The sequence below is a fragment of the Phycodurus eques genome, chromosome 6 (genome assembly GCF_024500275.1).
Source record: "Phycodurus eques isolate BA_2022a chromosome 6, UOR_Pequ_1.1, whole genome shotgun sequence".
NCBI classification, from domain to species: domain Eukaryota; kingdom Metazoa; phylum Chordata; class Actinopteri; order Syngnathiformes; family Syngnathidae; genus Phycodurus; species Phycodurus eques.
The window spans coordinates 13,085,395-13,098,798 of NC_084530.1; the positions used below are offsets into that span (position 1 = coordinate 13,085,395).

The 13,404-nt window shown below is 41.2% G+C and overlaps 2 protein-coding genes across 2 annotated transcripts in view; one reads left to right on the top strand and one right to left on the bottom strand.

The window, feature by feature from the left end:
* Positions 1–1,185: 1,185 nt before the first annotated feature.
* On the bottom strand, positions 1,186–5,452 carry inab (internexin neuronal intermediate filament protein, alpha b). The gene is made up of 3 exons (XM_061679753.1): positions 4,377–5,452; positions 3,765–3,889; positions 1,186–3,650 (listed from the first exon to the last, which is right to left on the bottom strand). Exons 1-3 carry the CDS (start codon positions 5,421–5,423, stop codon positions 3,374–3,376), a joined length of 1,449 nt encoding a protein of 482 aa, XP_061535737.1. The 5' UTR covers positions 5,424–5,452; the 3' UTR covers positions 1,186–3,373.
* Positions 5,453–6,706: 1,254 nt separating this feature from the next.
* The window catches only part of nt5c2b (5'-nucleotidase, cytosolic IIb), a 39,242-nt gene continuing 32,544 nt past the window's right edge, over positions 6,707–13,404 (top strand). The window contains exons 1-2 of the mRNA XM_061679751.1: positions 6,707–6,958; positions 13,193–13,310. Coding sequence (XP_061535735.1) covers positions 13,210–13,310 — 101 coding nt within the window. The 5' untranslated portion in view covers positions 6,707–6,958; positions 13,193–13,209. The remainder of the gene's footprint in view (positions 6,959–13,192; positions 13,311–13,404) is intronic.

Consider the following 13,404-nt stretch of genomic DNA (forward strand, 5'->3'; position numbering starts at 1 on the left):
ACGCCGGGCTGGGTCCTGCCACATCTGTGCTGGTCTCTGGTCTGGTCAATTGAGAGACCAGCTTCTTCATGAACACAGTCAACATTGTCTACCAAAACTGACTATAGACTGTAGGAAAAAAGGTTTTAATTATATGCTATCAAGGGATTGGTCATATAATAACATTTCCTGTATGAATTATCAGAAGAGAAGCTTGTAATAAATGCAACAACACGCATGAGGAATGGTTAACTGCAGTGTACAGTGATTGCTGTGGGATTAGACTGCCAGCGTTCTCCTGCAGCAACTGTAAATCGCAAATTAATCCCATCTCGAATGTCCTATATGAGATCACACATTTTATACAACCTATCAGCTATTATTCTTGCGTTTTAACACTCATGTGTTTGGTGTAGTTATGAAGAAGGAGATTGGTAGTTGTGAGGTTTGGAAAGTTTGTGTACTTTTTATTTGAAAGCAAATCAGAAAGAGTTGTTGCACAGCAGACCTTTTATGGTGGCATTTCAGAGGACCTTACCACACCGTCTGCTTGTGAGCATTGCAGAGGTATAAATCTTTGAAGAGCTCCACCCTGCATCACACATGCACTACACGCATCAAGGCGGTCCCACCCACTCGATGGGCAAAAAGAAAAAAGAAAAAAGGAAGGACTAATCACAAACGGATCTGTGATGTTCAAGGTCCACGGTGTTATGTGTTAGTTTGCTGACCAGTGGCAGAGGGGCTTGTCACCAACGACCTCATAAAGTACTGCGGCATATCATCCATCATCTCTGTGATATCCATCTTGCACTTTGCCCCATGTCACGAAAAGAAAATAGAGTACTCAAAAGGAGACTGCTCTTTATTGTCTATGGGTTTAAAGCGATACTTAAATTTGCTTGTTCGTTAAAGCAAAAAAATAAAAAATCAAGTTGACGTATGGATAAACAAGACTGGATGATTTGATCAAGAACACTTATACAGCAAGATGTTTGGGATGCAAATTACAGCATCTATGCCACTAAATAGCAAAAAGGCAACAACATGACTGATTACATCTATTACCAACATATATTGATGATTAAAGCACCCCAAATTTTCTGCACAATATGTTTAGGCTTAATGCCTTATGTCTGAGCCCCCCAAATGCCAAATCACTAATTCACAAAAGAAAAACAAGAACAAAATCCTTTGCAGCCTCAGTAATGTCAAATCTTTATTGATATGGTGTCTCACAGAAATACATAGCAAGTTGAAATACTAACGCGAGTAACATATCAACTACATTCAATCTCTAAGCTTTTAATGTATTGCTCTAAATAAATACAAATAATGAGCAAACACCCCACTGGACAGAATCATCCGCACCACGAGCAAACAAAGCTGCTGGTGTTTTAAGGCATTTTATATCCTACAGCATTTATTTTATGGCAAACTATTGATACTTGCGTCAGACATTTTGACACACTCTTTGTAATGCCATGCTATGACCTGGTGCTGCATGTGTGTGATTTCTGGCAGTGTTGCAGTGGTGGGCTATTTAGACAACCTTTGACATTTTATTTGGTTTTCTGTGTGGTTATAAAAGTTTTGGTACTATGGAAATGCAGCATACAAACATTTTCATGTGCGAGTTAAATGTTTCTTCCGGAGTCCTTTTAGGATAGGCCACTGCATAGCAATACAAATACACGCTTACTACAGTATGAACATATTATTTGTTCCCAAGCCACGAATGTAACAAGCCAATCCAGAACATTTTGTCATATAATCGCGCATTGTGTGAGTGCAGCTTGTCAGGGCAGTGCCTGCCATGGCGAGTAGCACAAGAATAACATTGCTGTGTTTAAGCTGGCAGTAAGCAGGCAAAAAATAGTGAGCTACAAGTAGCTCACCCTAACAGTTTTCTACTGGTGAGGTCATACTACAACAGACGTTTAATCCAGTCATGGCCGAAGTTTGAAAGAGAGAGGTCACATTTTAAACAAATCATAACCTGGTGCTTTTGGGTTGGCTATATTATAACTGCAGTTGCAAGGTTTGGTCTTCAGGCTGAGTGATATAGATTGTAGGTTCAAAATGGACTTGAATCATCAATGAAGCGTGAGAAATGGAGCACATGGATCGCTAAGGTGCATCTGACAGAATCAGCTTTTTGTGCTTAAGCATCATTTACAAAAGAATTTCCTTTGTCTGTTTATTGTTTAAATTAGAAAATGGACTTCTCTTGAATTGTCTTCTTTGTTATCCATAACTTCATTGCATTTTTGGAGATTTATAATCTATAAAGTTGTATCCTAAAAAGCTAACAAACACCATTTGCAGTACAGTCATCAATGAATGCTTTGCATGATGTTGTGCATGGTCACTGGTAGAAAAAGGGAGGCATGGGCAAACTCTCAAAACCACTCGTTGTGCTGAAGGAGCAATGGGGCTGATTCCATGCCAGGTTGACATCTACATATGCCATGCAAATTAAGCACGCCTAACATACATTTCCTTTTTGCTCATTATAATTTCACAACGATTGTTATTATTCAATAAGATTAGAAAGGGCAGTGTTCCTTTGAGGATGTCCTCCTTCTTTTGTGCTGCTCCCATGCATGCACAATTAAACAACTGATGCACCAACATCGATTTGAAAATTTGTGCGAGGTGAATTTTTTAAAATTATTATATATTTTTTGTTGTTGCTTAAGCAACATCACAAGCTAGTCATTTTGGGCCAGCCATATATTGTTAACGCTGGATGGTTTATTGTAGTTCAGTGTTGTTTTTTTCTTACTGAATGAACTATTTAATCTATTTTCCATATAAATTAAACTGATTATACAGGTGATGTATTCAAAGCATCCTTCAAGTACGCACAGTGGTTGCACACTTTTTTTGTTGAATTGGTGTCACGGTGTTTAACCAGTTCTGATCTACTTTGTGCATCTGTATGATGCAAGTGTGAACAAGCAGTTGGGTACTGTACATGAAAAGATCACAGTTTGAGCATGTGCTGTTTTAAGAGCTGCTTCTTCTTGGTGAGAGAATGACAAAGAAAGAAAGTGAATAGAGTGATTGTTGTCGTGGAGTTATGACACTAGTGGAGTTATGATGCTTTTCCTTTGGGGAATGACACTTTCCTTCTGGGATTGTGTGTTATTTAAGGGAAACTGAAAGAAACAAAACAAACCTCCAGATCCCAAATTGTACGTCTATCTGCAAATCCAACACATTAATACAAGATGTTTACGAGAAGGCAAACTAGCATTTTTAGGTTCCTGTGGTGTTGCAAGTGTAAAGACACTGGGTTTGTTTTAGTATTGAAAATGATCAAAGAAGGGGAGAAGGGCAGTTGCAAGACAAATAAGGTTTAGTGGTCTAGTAGGCTTAAACTAGGCTCCTAATTTTTCTGGTTGGGGGAGGTCTCACTGGCATCTTGCTGCTTTTCCACCTTTTTAGTGGTGACCACTGTCTCCTCATAAACCTCGTGGGTGGCCTTGCTCCCAGCCTTACTCTGCGGCTGGCTCTCATCCTTGCCTTCTCTCTTGGAGCTCTTGCCAGAGCTGGTGTAGATGCGGGACTGGTAGTTGTAGCCCTGTCCACCGCCAGAGGTTATGGATGGGCTAGGATAGGCGACCCCTGTCCCTATGCGGGTCTCCTCGCCCTCCAGCAGCTTCCTGCAGGTGATAATAATGAAAATAGTTTAAAAGGAAGCTTGAAAATGACAGGAAAAAGAGAGAAGGTGTGGAGTTGTTTTTTTTTTAATGATCAATTTATGGTAAGTCTCCTACCTATATGCCGCTATCTCAATGTCGAGAGCCATCTTGACATTCAGCAGATCTTGGTACTCCCTCAAGTGACGAGCCATCTCACTTTTAGTTGCCCTCAGCTCATTCTCCAGCTCTGCTATGCCATCCTACGAAAAAAGATAGATTACAAGGCTGCCATTAAATAATTAAATCCTATCAGATGCAAGAGACATTGTACTTTTGTGGACACGCAATGCTGTAAAAACAATCATGTCTTTGCCAGCTCTCAACGATGTTCTTACCTTGCACAACATTCTGGAACCTTTCATTGGATTTAGTGCAAAGCTTAGTTTTTAAAATGTCTATAAAATCAGTCATTGGCCTCAAATATCTGTTCATTTAGAAGCTGAAAGCATATGAGTAAACTGGAACTAAAGGATATGCATGTTTTGCAACCTGATGGTAGAGGAAATAAGGACGTGGGCGTTGTCACTTGCAGATGCTGAGCTGAGATGTCCTAGGAGAAATGCAGCACCACTGACAGAGCTCGTAGCCCACAGCGCCCCCCCCTTTTTTTTTTATTTGATGAACCAAAATTACTGTGCATGTTCGCATTTAAATGACTAGATAACATTATGAACAAATTGTTCTTACCTGGTAGTTTCCAATCTCCACGGTGTGCCTGTCCTCCATCTCCCTGAGCTGCTTTTCTAGGGATTCATTAGTGCCTCTCAAGCTTTCAATCTCGATGGTCTTAGACTGCAGTTGCCTCCTAAACTCGCTCATTTCCTCCCTGCTGGCCCGGATGGCATCGTTGCTACGGGTGGCCTGCTCAGAGAGGTCGGCGAACTTGGTCTTGTACCACTCCTCGGCGGACTGCAGGTTCTTGGATGCCATCGACTCATACTGACTTCGGATTTCTTTGAGGGCGGAGGTGAGGTCTGGCTTGGCGACCTCCATTTCCACAGACACCTGAGCAGCCTGGATCATATCCGTGAGTTCAGCCACCTCCTCATCATGCACCTTCCTCAGGAAGTTGATTTCATCAAGGAGAGATTCCACCTTCTTCTCCAGGTCCAGTCGCACCATGGTGGCGTCCTCCACATCTTTCTTGAAAGCTTTGAGAGTGGCCTCCGCCTCCTCACGGGCACGAAACTCTTCTTCATATTTCCCCCTGAGCTTTTGGAGGTCATCGTCAAGGCTATCTCGCTCGATGAGGAGCTGGGACTTCTCCCCATTGAGCTCGTCCAACTGGGAGCGCAGTTCACGGATCTCCTGCTGGTACAGCTCGGCCAGGCGGGATGGTTCTGCCTGCCTCTGACGCAGGGCCACCAGCTCGGTTTCCAGCACTTTGTTGTGCTGCTCCAAGTTGCGAACTTTCTCGATGAACATGGCGAAGCGGTCATTGAGACCCTGCATTTGCTCCTTTTCATTAGTACGGACAATTTTGAACTCATTGTTCAGGACGCTGCTCTGTGCCAGGTCGAAGGTCTCCAGAGGCATAGACGAGTAGGAGCGTCCGGATTTTCGGCCGTACGCGCCCGCGGATGAAACGTGGCTCCGGGATGCGGAGGATGCTCGGTAACCCCCCCGCGAGGACCCACTCATGGCTGTCCGAGATGGAGAGGACGCATAGCGGGGAGATTCCCCGAAGATCCTTCGGTAGGAGGAAGACGAGAAGACTTCAGATCCGTAGCTCATCGTGGCTTGAATGGAGTCAGAAGAGGATATGGGCGCGTCTCCCTTTTATAGGCGGGGGCAGCGCGATCGTTCATGAATACTCCCTCGTAATACCACCGATTCTTCGATCCAAATGGGTCAGGAATACAAAGTGAAATTTAGAAACACAAATTACGTAGGTCTTTATTATCATTATCATTATCATTATCATAATAATTATTATACAGCCACACCTTGATGACAAATTCACATTAATCCATATGTCCTCTTATTGAATCTTTTGTGTTGGCTGCAGGTTAAATCGCAATTTAGAGATAAAACGTGGTTACTATCCGGTAGACGATACCATAGTTTCTAAAATAATAACAACAATAATAATAAAATAATAATAATAATAACGGCGACACATTGCATAGCCACACCCGGCCCGTAGAACAAATATTGACTTCAAAAGTGATCTCTTCAAATGCAGTTCGACATACAACTTAATTCAATATATTGCAGCCATGTTAGTTTTGTTATTCCAACTAATAAACTCTGCACTCTGCATGCAATTTTAATTCTTGTTTTTTCGACTTTATACAATTCGTTTTGTCATACCGCACTGCGCTTCAGCTTTCAAAAATACGACTTTGCTGCCCTCTGTTGGAAAGAACGAGTACTCGTTAATTGCTGACTTGAATGTATCCAGGTCAATAAACTATGCACCTGCAGAGCTGCACGCATTTTTCTTCAGGGGCTCTAAAACCTGGCTGGGCAAAGTAAAGCCTGTTTCACCCATGATCAAGTCCTGTACTATTTGTGGCCTTCATTTGGCCTCCCCCTAAAATTGGTTAAGTATTGACGTTTTGGTCATTTAGCTTAGAAAATAATTGGTGAATTAGTTTTGGGGGAAATAATGAAATCCGAATACATTAGTAAAGTAAACTATTTTACACCTTCAATTAACATTTAAATATTTTGGTTTTTTTTTTCCACCTCATCTTCAAATGACCTCGAGCCTCTATCTGTTTTGACACGTGTGATTTGGTTTTCAATGACCCTAACGTGCATACATTGGTGGAAAGTAGCCGGAGAACCCGGAGAAAACAAACTCCACACCCGAAGGCGAAACCCGGGCCTCCCCCTTTCTCACAGTTTGGCAAATGTCCTAACCACGAGACCACCGTGCCGCCTGTTATGCTCTGGTTGTTAGCGACTATTATGCTAATTGTTGTTCAGTAAACTATGTCGTAGGACGCAAGACCTCGTGTGTCACTTGGCTTTGCAAGATGATGTCTGACACCGCCCCCTCTGAAAGACAGAAGGAGGTGCCGCCCTCTTGCCTCATGCCTTCCTCTTACAGCTGGCAGCAGAGAGAGGGAGAGACAAACGCCACAGAGCCGCAATCTGAGTGGAGACACAATCTACCCCTTGGCCCCACAGTGCGGTACACTTTCGGGGTCTGACTGCGGCTTTCTGCGTAGATATACACAACCCGTCGTTCTCCTTCTCCGAGCTTCACGTTGGCTCAGGCCAAGTGGCGGTGCAGTTGTTTGACACGGGATATATCAGCGGTGAGTACAGTAATGCTACGACTGTAACAGGCATAGCTATTTTAAACACAATGAAAGCTTCCACGAGCCTTGGTGGCCGTTGTTACTGTATTCCACTCAAGATTATGTGTGTTTAAGCCTTGCCCAAAGCGTTCCTGGCTACCCGTTTCATCAATGTCGAACAAGGAGAGCTTAGCAGACTGTTAGCTAGTTTAGCAAATAACAAGATGTTTGGTCGTCCAGCGAAGATGTTTTCCTCTTGGCCTTGTGAATTCCACATCGACCGTCAGTGCAGTTCATAAATGATCTCTGATATTACAGTGGCAGTTTGTTTTCAGGGGTGAAGTACGCTGTAGTAGCCCTCATTAAGGGAGCGATGTGATATATTGTATATGTGGAACAAAGCCCGTTCGTATAAGAGCAGGCTTGTCGTATGCAATACTCTGACATACTGTACCTTCCGAAACCTGTGCTCCCATCTGACACCACCGAGCCCTGGTCAGAATGTAAACAGAGGTGTCCTGAAGGCATTGGCTAAAAATGACTGCAACTCCATACAGCTAACTCCATTAGCTGTATGGAGTTGTTCAGAAGCATTAACGGTGCACAAAAAAACCTCTGCATGGAAATTTTGAAAAAAAAAAAAAAAAAATGTATTTGTGTTGATGTGTGCCTTTCCGTGACACTTTTTATCATGTGTGTCATCTGCCCGTTGCTGGCACCAGAACAAGCAAGTTGACTTCAGCGCTTGTGCTATGCAGCCTAACCGCTTCTCCAGATTCCAGTACAAACAACTGACTAATTACTATCAACAAGTCAGAGCACAAAGGCTCAGAAACGTTCATGCAATCAGAGTTGACAGTGCACTTAAATGTACTTCCTAGCTACTTTTCCTCTCAAGTCTTACGTTTTAAGTTACTTTTTTTCCTTACCTTATTCCCCACAGTTTGGTTACTATTTGATTCTTCATGAGTATTCTTTATAGTCAAAGATGTAGATCTTCACATATTTGCCTTTGGATGCTTTGTGTTAGACAAGCATACAGAGTGTACAGTCCCTTGATGGATTAGTTCGTGTGGAAAATGCGGAACGTGTTTTAAATAATACTGCATTTAACCCCCACGTTGTCATCTCATTTTTACGTCTCCGGTGCCTCCCTGGCATGCGTCGTTTGAGGTGACACCAGGCCATTCCTTATTTGTTTTTTTATGCTAACCACTTAGTTCTAAAGTTTCTTCTGTATGCTGTGATTTCATCAACTATTATATTCACACTAACAGTGTTAACAACACATTCAAATAATAAAATGTACTCCCAATCAATCAGAATGCTTCATTCAATATAACAGCACCCATCCTCACACAAAGGAATGCACAACTTTGCATTAATACAGCAAGCGCAAACCAGTGCTCACAGTATAAGATTAAGAAAAATAAATAAATAAGAAAAAGACAATCACAAATCTAATGCAATGGACTATACATGCAGCAGTTCTGCGTTTGGTGCAAGATGGCATGTTAAATTCTGGTTGTCATGTACAATAAATGCATAGTGACAACATGGGAGACGTGTTCAAACACAAAACTGAGTTGACACTAAATGCTAAACATTGCGACACACTGCAGTGTTGACTGGAGGAGCTATCTCCTCGTCTTTAAAAAGGAAAATCTTTTGACGCCATTTTGACCTTGGAAAGTACTGTTACCGAACTTTTAAATATATCGATTGCGTAACCCCAGGTTATTACACATTTAAAGACAGGTTATTTTTCAGTCAGATGGCGTCCCACTAGTTTTTAACATATTGACAGCAGAAACTGTTGTGCCGTCTGACCTTTCCACCGGAACTGCGTTGCCGTGCATTGCAATGCCGTCCACTGTGACGAGCAAACCCAAAGGTTTTACAACCCTTGATAAAATACTAAGAGCGCGTCAGATAAAGCTTAAGTAAAAAAATAAAATAAAAATGGGTGTAGTTTATTATGTAAAAGATTATAAAAATCGTTCTTAATAGTGATTTAAATGGTTGAAATAAGTTATATATGGTATTCATTTGCTGTATTATTAATTGTCCTTTCCTTCAAGTTATATACCTGTTAACAATTTAAACCACAATTGTGTAGTTTCCATAGCCCATATATGACAATAATCTAGATAAAGGTGACTTGATAAATGACTGTTCTCTACAACTCCATGAAGAGCTCGATTTTTTTTGTAATGTCTCTCTCTCTCTCTCTCTCTCTCTCTCTCTCTGTCTCTCTCTCTCTCTGTCTCTCTCTCTCTCTCTATATATATATAAGGAATAAGAGTGTGGTGACATTTTGAAACAATCTCACTCTTTCCCGTCTGCATAGACAAGATTACAGACAGTAATGTAGAAGAAGGCGGACAAAATCATACTGCAAATTATGCTACAGAAAGAGAACACTTGTGAGAACTAGACGGGACGTTTTAGGGCAGGGGTGTCCAAACTTTTTGCAAAGAGGGCCAGACTTGGTCAGATGAAAATGTATGGGGGCCGACCATTCGGCCTGACATTCCTCGAACCATTACCATTGTAAATTAACATTTAAATATGTAACTATATCACTTTGCTGTCTGCAGCTAGGTCGATATTGCAATTGAGAATCTGTTTTCAATTGCATTACCAGGATAGTTAAAGGTTAAAATAATAATAAATTAAATACAAATGAACTATTTTCTGAAAGTTAACTGACATTTTTTTGAAACATGTATTTATTCATTTTGTTTTAACAAATCACATCCCAGTGCATTTTGACATAGAATTGTATCGTGACTATACTATAGTGACAGAAATTTGACAAAACTGTGGTTTGATCATCACAAAAAATCAATTCACTCAGACTCGTAGCTCGCCTTTGTAGAATTTTCATTTGAGTCAGGGGCTCTTGTGAAAATGCTCTGCTGTGCTATCAAAACAGCTTCCAGTGGCTTCAGTTTTTCGGCACGTTTGTTCACCGTTAGCTTGTCGTAGGTAGCATGTTTCGTCTGGTAATGCCTCTTAATATTAAATTATTTGAAAACAGCCACAGTCTCAAATTAGGCAGACACAGTTGTTTCGTATGTCAGTGAAAAAATCCACTTGTCCTGGACACAGCGGCCCTCGTTGTCAACTTTCCTCTTTTTAGTTTCAGTTGCCATTTTAGAAATGGGCTAAAAACATACCACAGTGATAAATGTTCACAAAGGGGTCACGCAACGAGAGTGCAGCCACACAGGTCTACCAGAGTGTGCCGTGAAATATAAAATGGCTTTTTTTGTATGTGTGTAATGTTTATTGTTTATTGTGGTAAACTTTGCTGGCGGGCCACACATTATTGATTTTATGACATGATGCTTCGGGCCGGAGGAAATTTGAACACGGGCCGGATTTGGCCCGCAGGCCGGACTTTGGGCATGCCTTTTTTAGGGTGCTTCACAACCAAGTAGGTGCAATCAAATTTAATAAAAAGAAAACATTGCAACAGATATGACTACAAAAGCTTTCCAGATACAAAGTAGTTCTGAGCCACGACTTTGAAAAGAAAGAAGATTCCACAGGAGGGCGGGTCAATTAGACATGCTTGGACTGACTCCTTTCATTCTGTATTTAGTGTGGAGGATGGGTAACAAACAAATATTGAGTGATTGTAGTGTACTAGAGGTAGAATGGAGCACAGCCAAAAAGTTCAGAAATAAATATTGTATGTGGTCTTAAGGATATACATCATGATCTTGGCAAGTGTGGTTTGCATTTCTGGATGTTTAATTTCAGCCTCACTGTGACTGATTATAGGCAGTGGGACTAAGGAGATATGCTTTCTATCTATGACAAAATGTGGATTAACTTTGGACAATATGCATTTGATGTTGGCAATATTTTGTAACCTGAGTGAACAAGACTGGGTTTCTTTCACTATAAAGACCCTGTAAAGTGAATTCAGAGATTTGTTTCTAAATACATTAGACATGTTTGAAGATAGTTGCTGGAAACAAGAACTCTGTTGTGCTGAATTGTGGAGATATTTCATTAAACCTTTTTTCACCATTTCAGTTTTCAAGATTTTTTTGGGGTGTGACTAAAACGGCAGCCAGTGATGCACTTGGGCATCCAGCATGAGTCGCCCCTCCCTCACTAAATAAGAACTTGAGCTGTCCAGTCACATAGTTGGGAGATCAGCATGAGTCTCCCATCCCCCACTATATAATTTGCACTGCTACAGCATGCCGTTAGCAAGCTACTTATGCCTACATCCGAAAATGCTTCTACCCTGGGTGCCGCAATTTACAGAAGAGCTTGGTATCGTTATGTAAATTCCCAAGTGTTATGTATTTTGTGTTTTGCAAAGCGTTGTGGGTATGTAACTAGCAGGAAGTACTGTGTCTCTGCCATTTAATGTGAGCCACAGACTGAATGACGTGTGCCGCTGTGTCCCTCAAATGTCTTTATTATGTGGACCGACACACCGAAACATCACGAAGCATGGAGGTGACGCAATGGACTAGCCCGCTCCCTGGCCGCAGTGTCAGCTCTGTGGACCCTCCAGTACCCTGTTAGCTTGAGAACTCGCTGGTGGCTAGCACCTCTCATTGGGGTGTATAAAGCCCCGCGATGACTCAGTGGGACACATTCCAGCAACCGGCAGCTTTAAGCAGATATAGTTTCATAGTTCACACTTGTAAGGATGTGTAGGCATAAGAAAGATTATTGGATTATTATTATTAGACTATACACCGATCTGATCGGCTTGATCGGTATCGTCTGATAATTAGCATTTTATGTTGATCGGCTTTGATGTCATAATTCGCCGATCTGATCAATGACGTCATTGATCGGCTCTACAAAAGACATTTACTGCGTGACGCCATCGTGTACAGTATATTTGAATCCAAAAGCTAGTTTATTTTTAGCCTTGTCGCACGTACTGCTGTAAATATTTGACAGCCAATAAAGTTATTTTTTTGAAAAACATGGCGGAAGTGTGGGACAGACAACACATATGAGACAGACAACACATACAGGACAAATTTGGTCTTTCAGGGTTGCACTATATCAGGCTACTGCAATAAAATCTTCGCTTCCCGTCTTTTACGATCACGGGGCTTTATGTTCTCAACTCAAAACCAACACTCGTTACCATGGCAAGGACATTGCGATTATTATAAGAATAAAATTTGTAAGAATAAAATGGGGAAAACGTGTGGTGGTGGTCACCGGTGCTCGGGAGATTACGTTCATTCCAGGATTGGTTAATGTATATTCACATACTTTTAATAAGCTACGGCTCCCAAGCAGGCAACAAAACTTTATGTAGCCTAGCAAGCTAGTGCTAGCGCCAACGTTTATACGGAAACATCCAGGTGTTCTGTTGAATCATGCTCTAAAGTTTCATTGTGTGTGAAGTAATTTAATTAAAATAAAGTAATTTAATTACAGTAAGTTAACACCCATTGTTTCTGTCATGTTGTAATGTTGGTTTGACCTGACTGATTAGAATGCATGACCTGACTGGAGCAGTGATTTAAAACCTTTATGGAGCAACGGCACATATTTTCCAATTGGAAAATCTCACGGCACACCAACAAACAAAAATGTCACAAAAAGTAGATACACAGTCATTACTGTATGTACTTCCTGCCATCAAATAGAAGAGCATTTATTTTTTTCTGTCTTTCACTATGCCTTATTGGCATAAATAGAGGAACAAAGATACATTATTTCTTGAAAATTAATATTTTTATGAGGAGTTAAAATTCCCACGGCACACCTGAAGATCGCTCATGGCACACTAATGTGCCACGGCACACTGGTTGGGAATCACTGGACTAGAGAATACTTATGAAGATACTCAGTGTACAATACACAAGTATACAGTGAAAACGATAACAGAGCACCGATCCGATCACAAGATGGAGCGATGTGTCAATTTAAATGACTTAATTTACTGTATACAGTGGGTACGGAAAGTATTCAGACCCCCTTAAATTTTTCACTTCTTGTTATATTGCAGCCATTTTCTAAAATCCATTAAGTTGATCAATTAATTTTTTTCCCCTCATTAATGTACACACAGTTATTACTATGGTGTGTGTGTTCTTTTCGTTTTAAACTGAACAATTCAAAGGTCAAACAGGGTCCCGCAACAGTTTGTGTTCAACCTTAGAGGTTCCACTAGCATCGTGAACCACAAGGTACCCCATGTTGATGAAGTACAGATGCAGACTATTTTTTTATTTTTCTTAACTGTTTCCCCAGACACTGAAAGACTAAAGATGACTACTTCATGGAGTGACAGACTGCAGAATTATGCAGACCTGCCTGCCAACATGGACAGAGTAACAATGAAAAAATACAGACGAGAGCCCTACCATAGGTAAGAAACATCTGCCTTCGCTGCCCTCTGATCTGTCTAACATGCACATTGCGCGGAATGTTGACGCAATATTTATGACTTGAAGGTGTAAGTA

Excerpts from the sequence above, each read along its gene's own strand:
- inab (XM_061679753.1), bottom strand. The coding sequence starts at position 5,423 with ATGAGCTACGGATCTGAAGTCTTCTCGTCTTCCTCCTACCGAAGGATC. Across the intron at positions 3,890-4,376 it reads TGGAGATTGGAAACTACCAG|GATGGCATAGCAGAGCTGGA; the intron begins GTAAGAACAATT and ends CTTTTTTCGTAG. Across the intron at positions 3,651-3,764 it reads ATTGAGATAGCGGCATATAG|GAAGCTGCTGGAGGGCGAGG; the intron begins GTAGGAGACTTA and ends TATCACCTGCAG.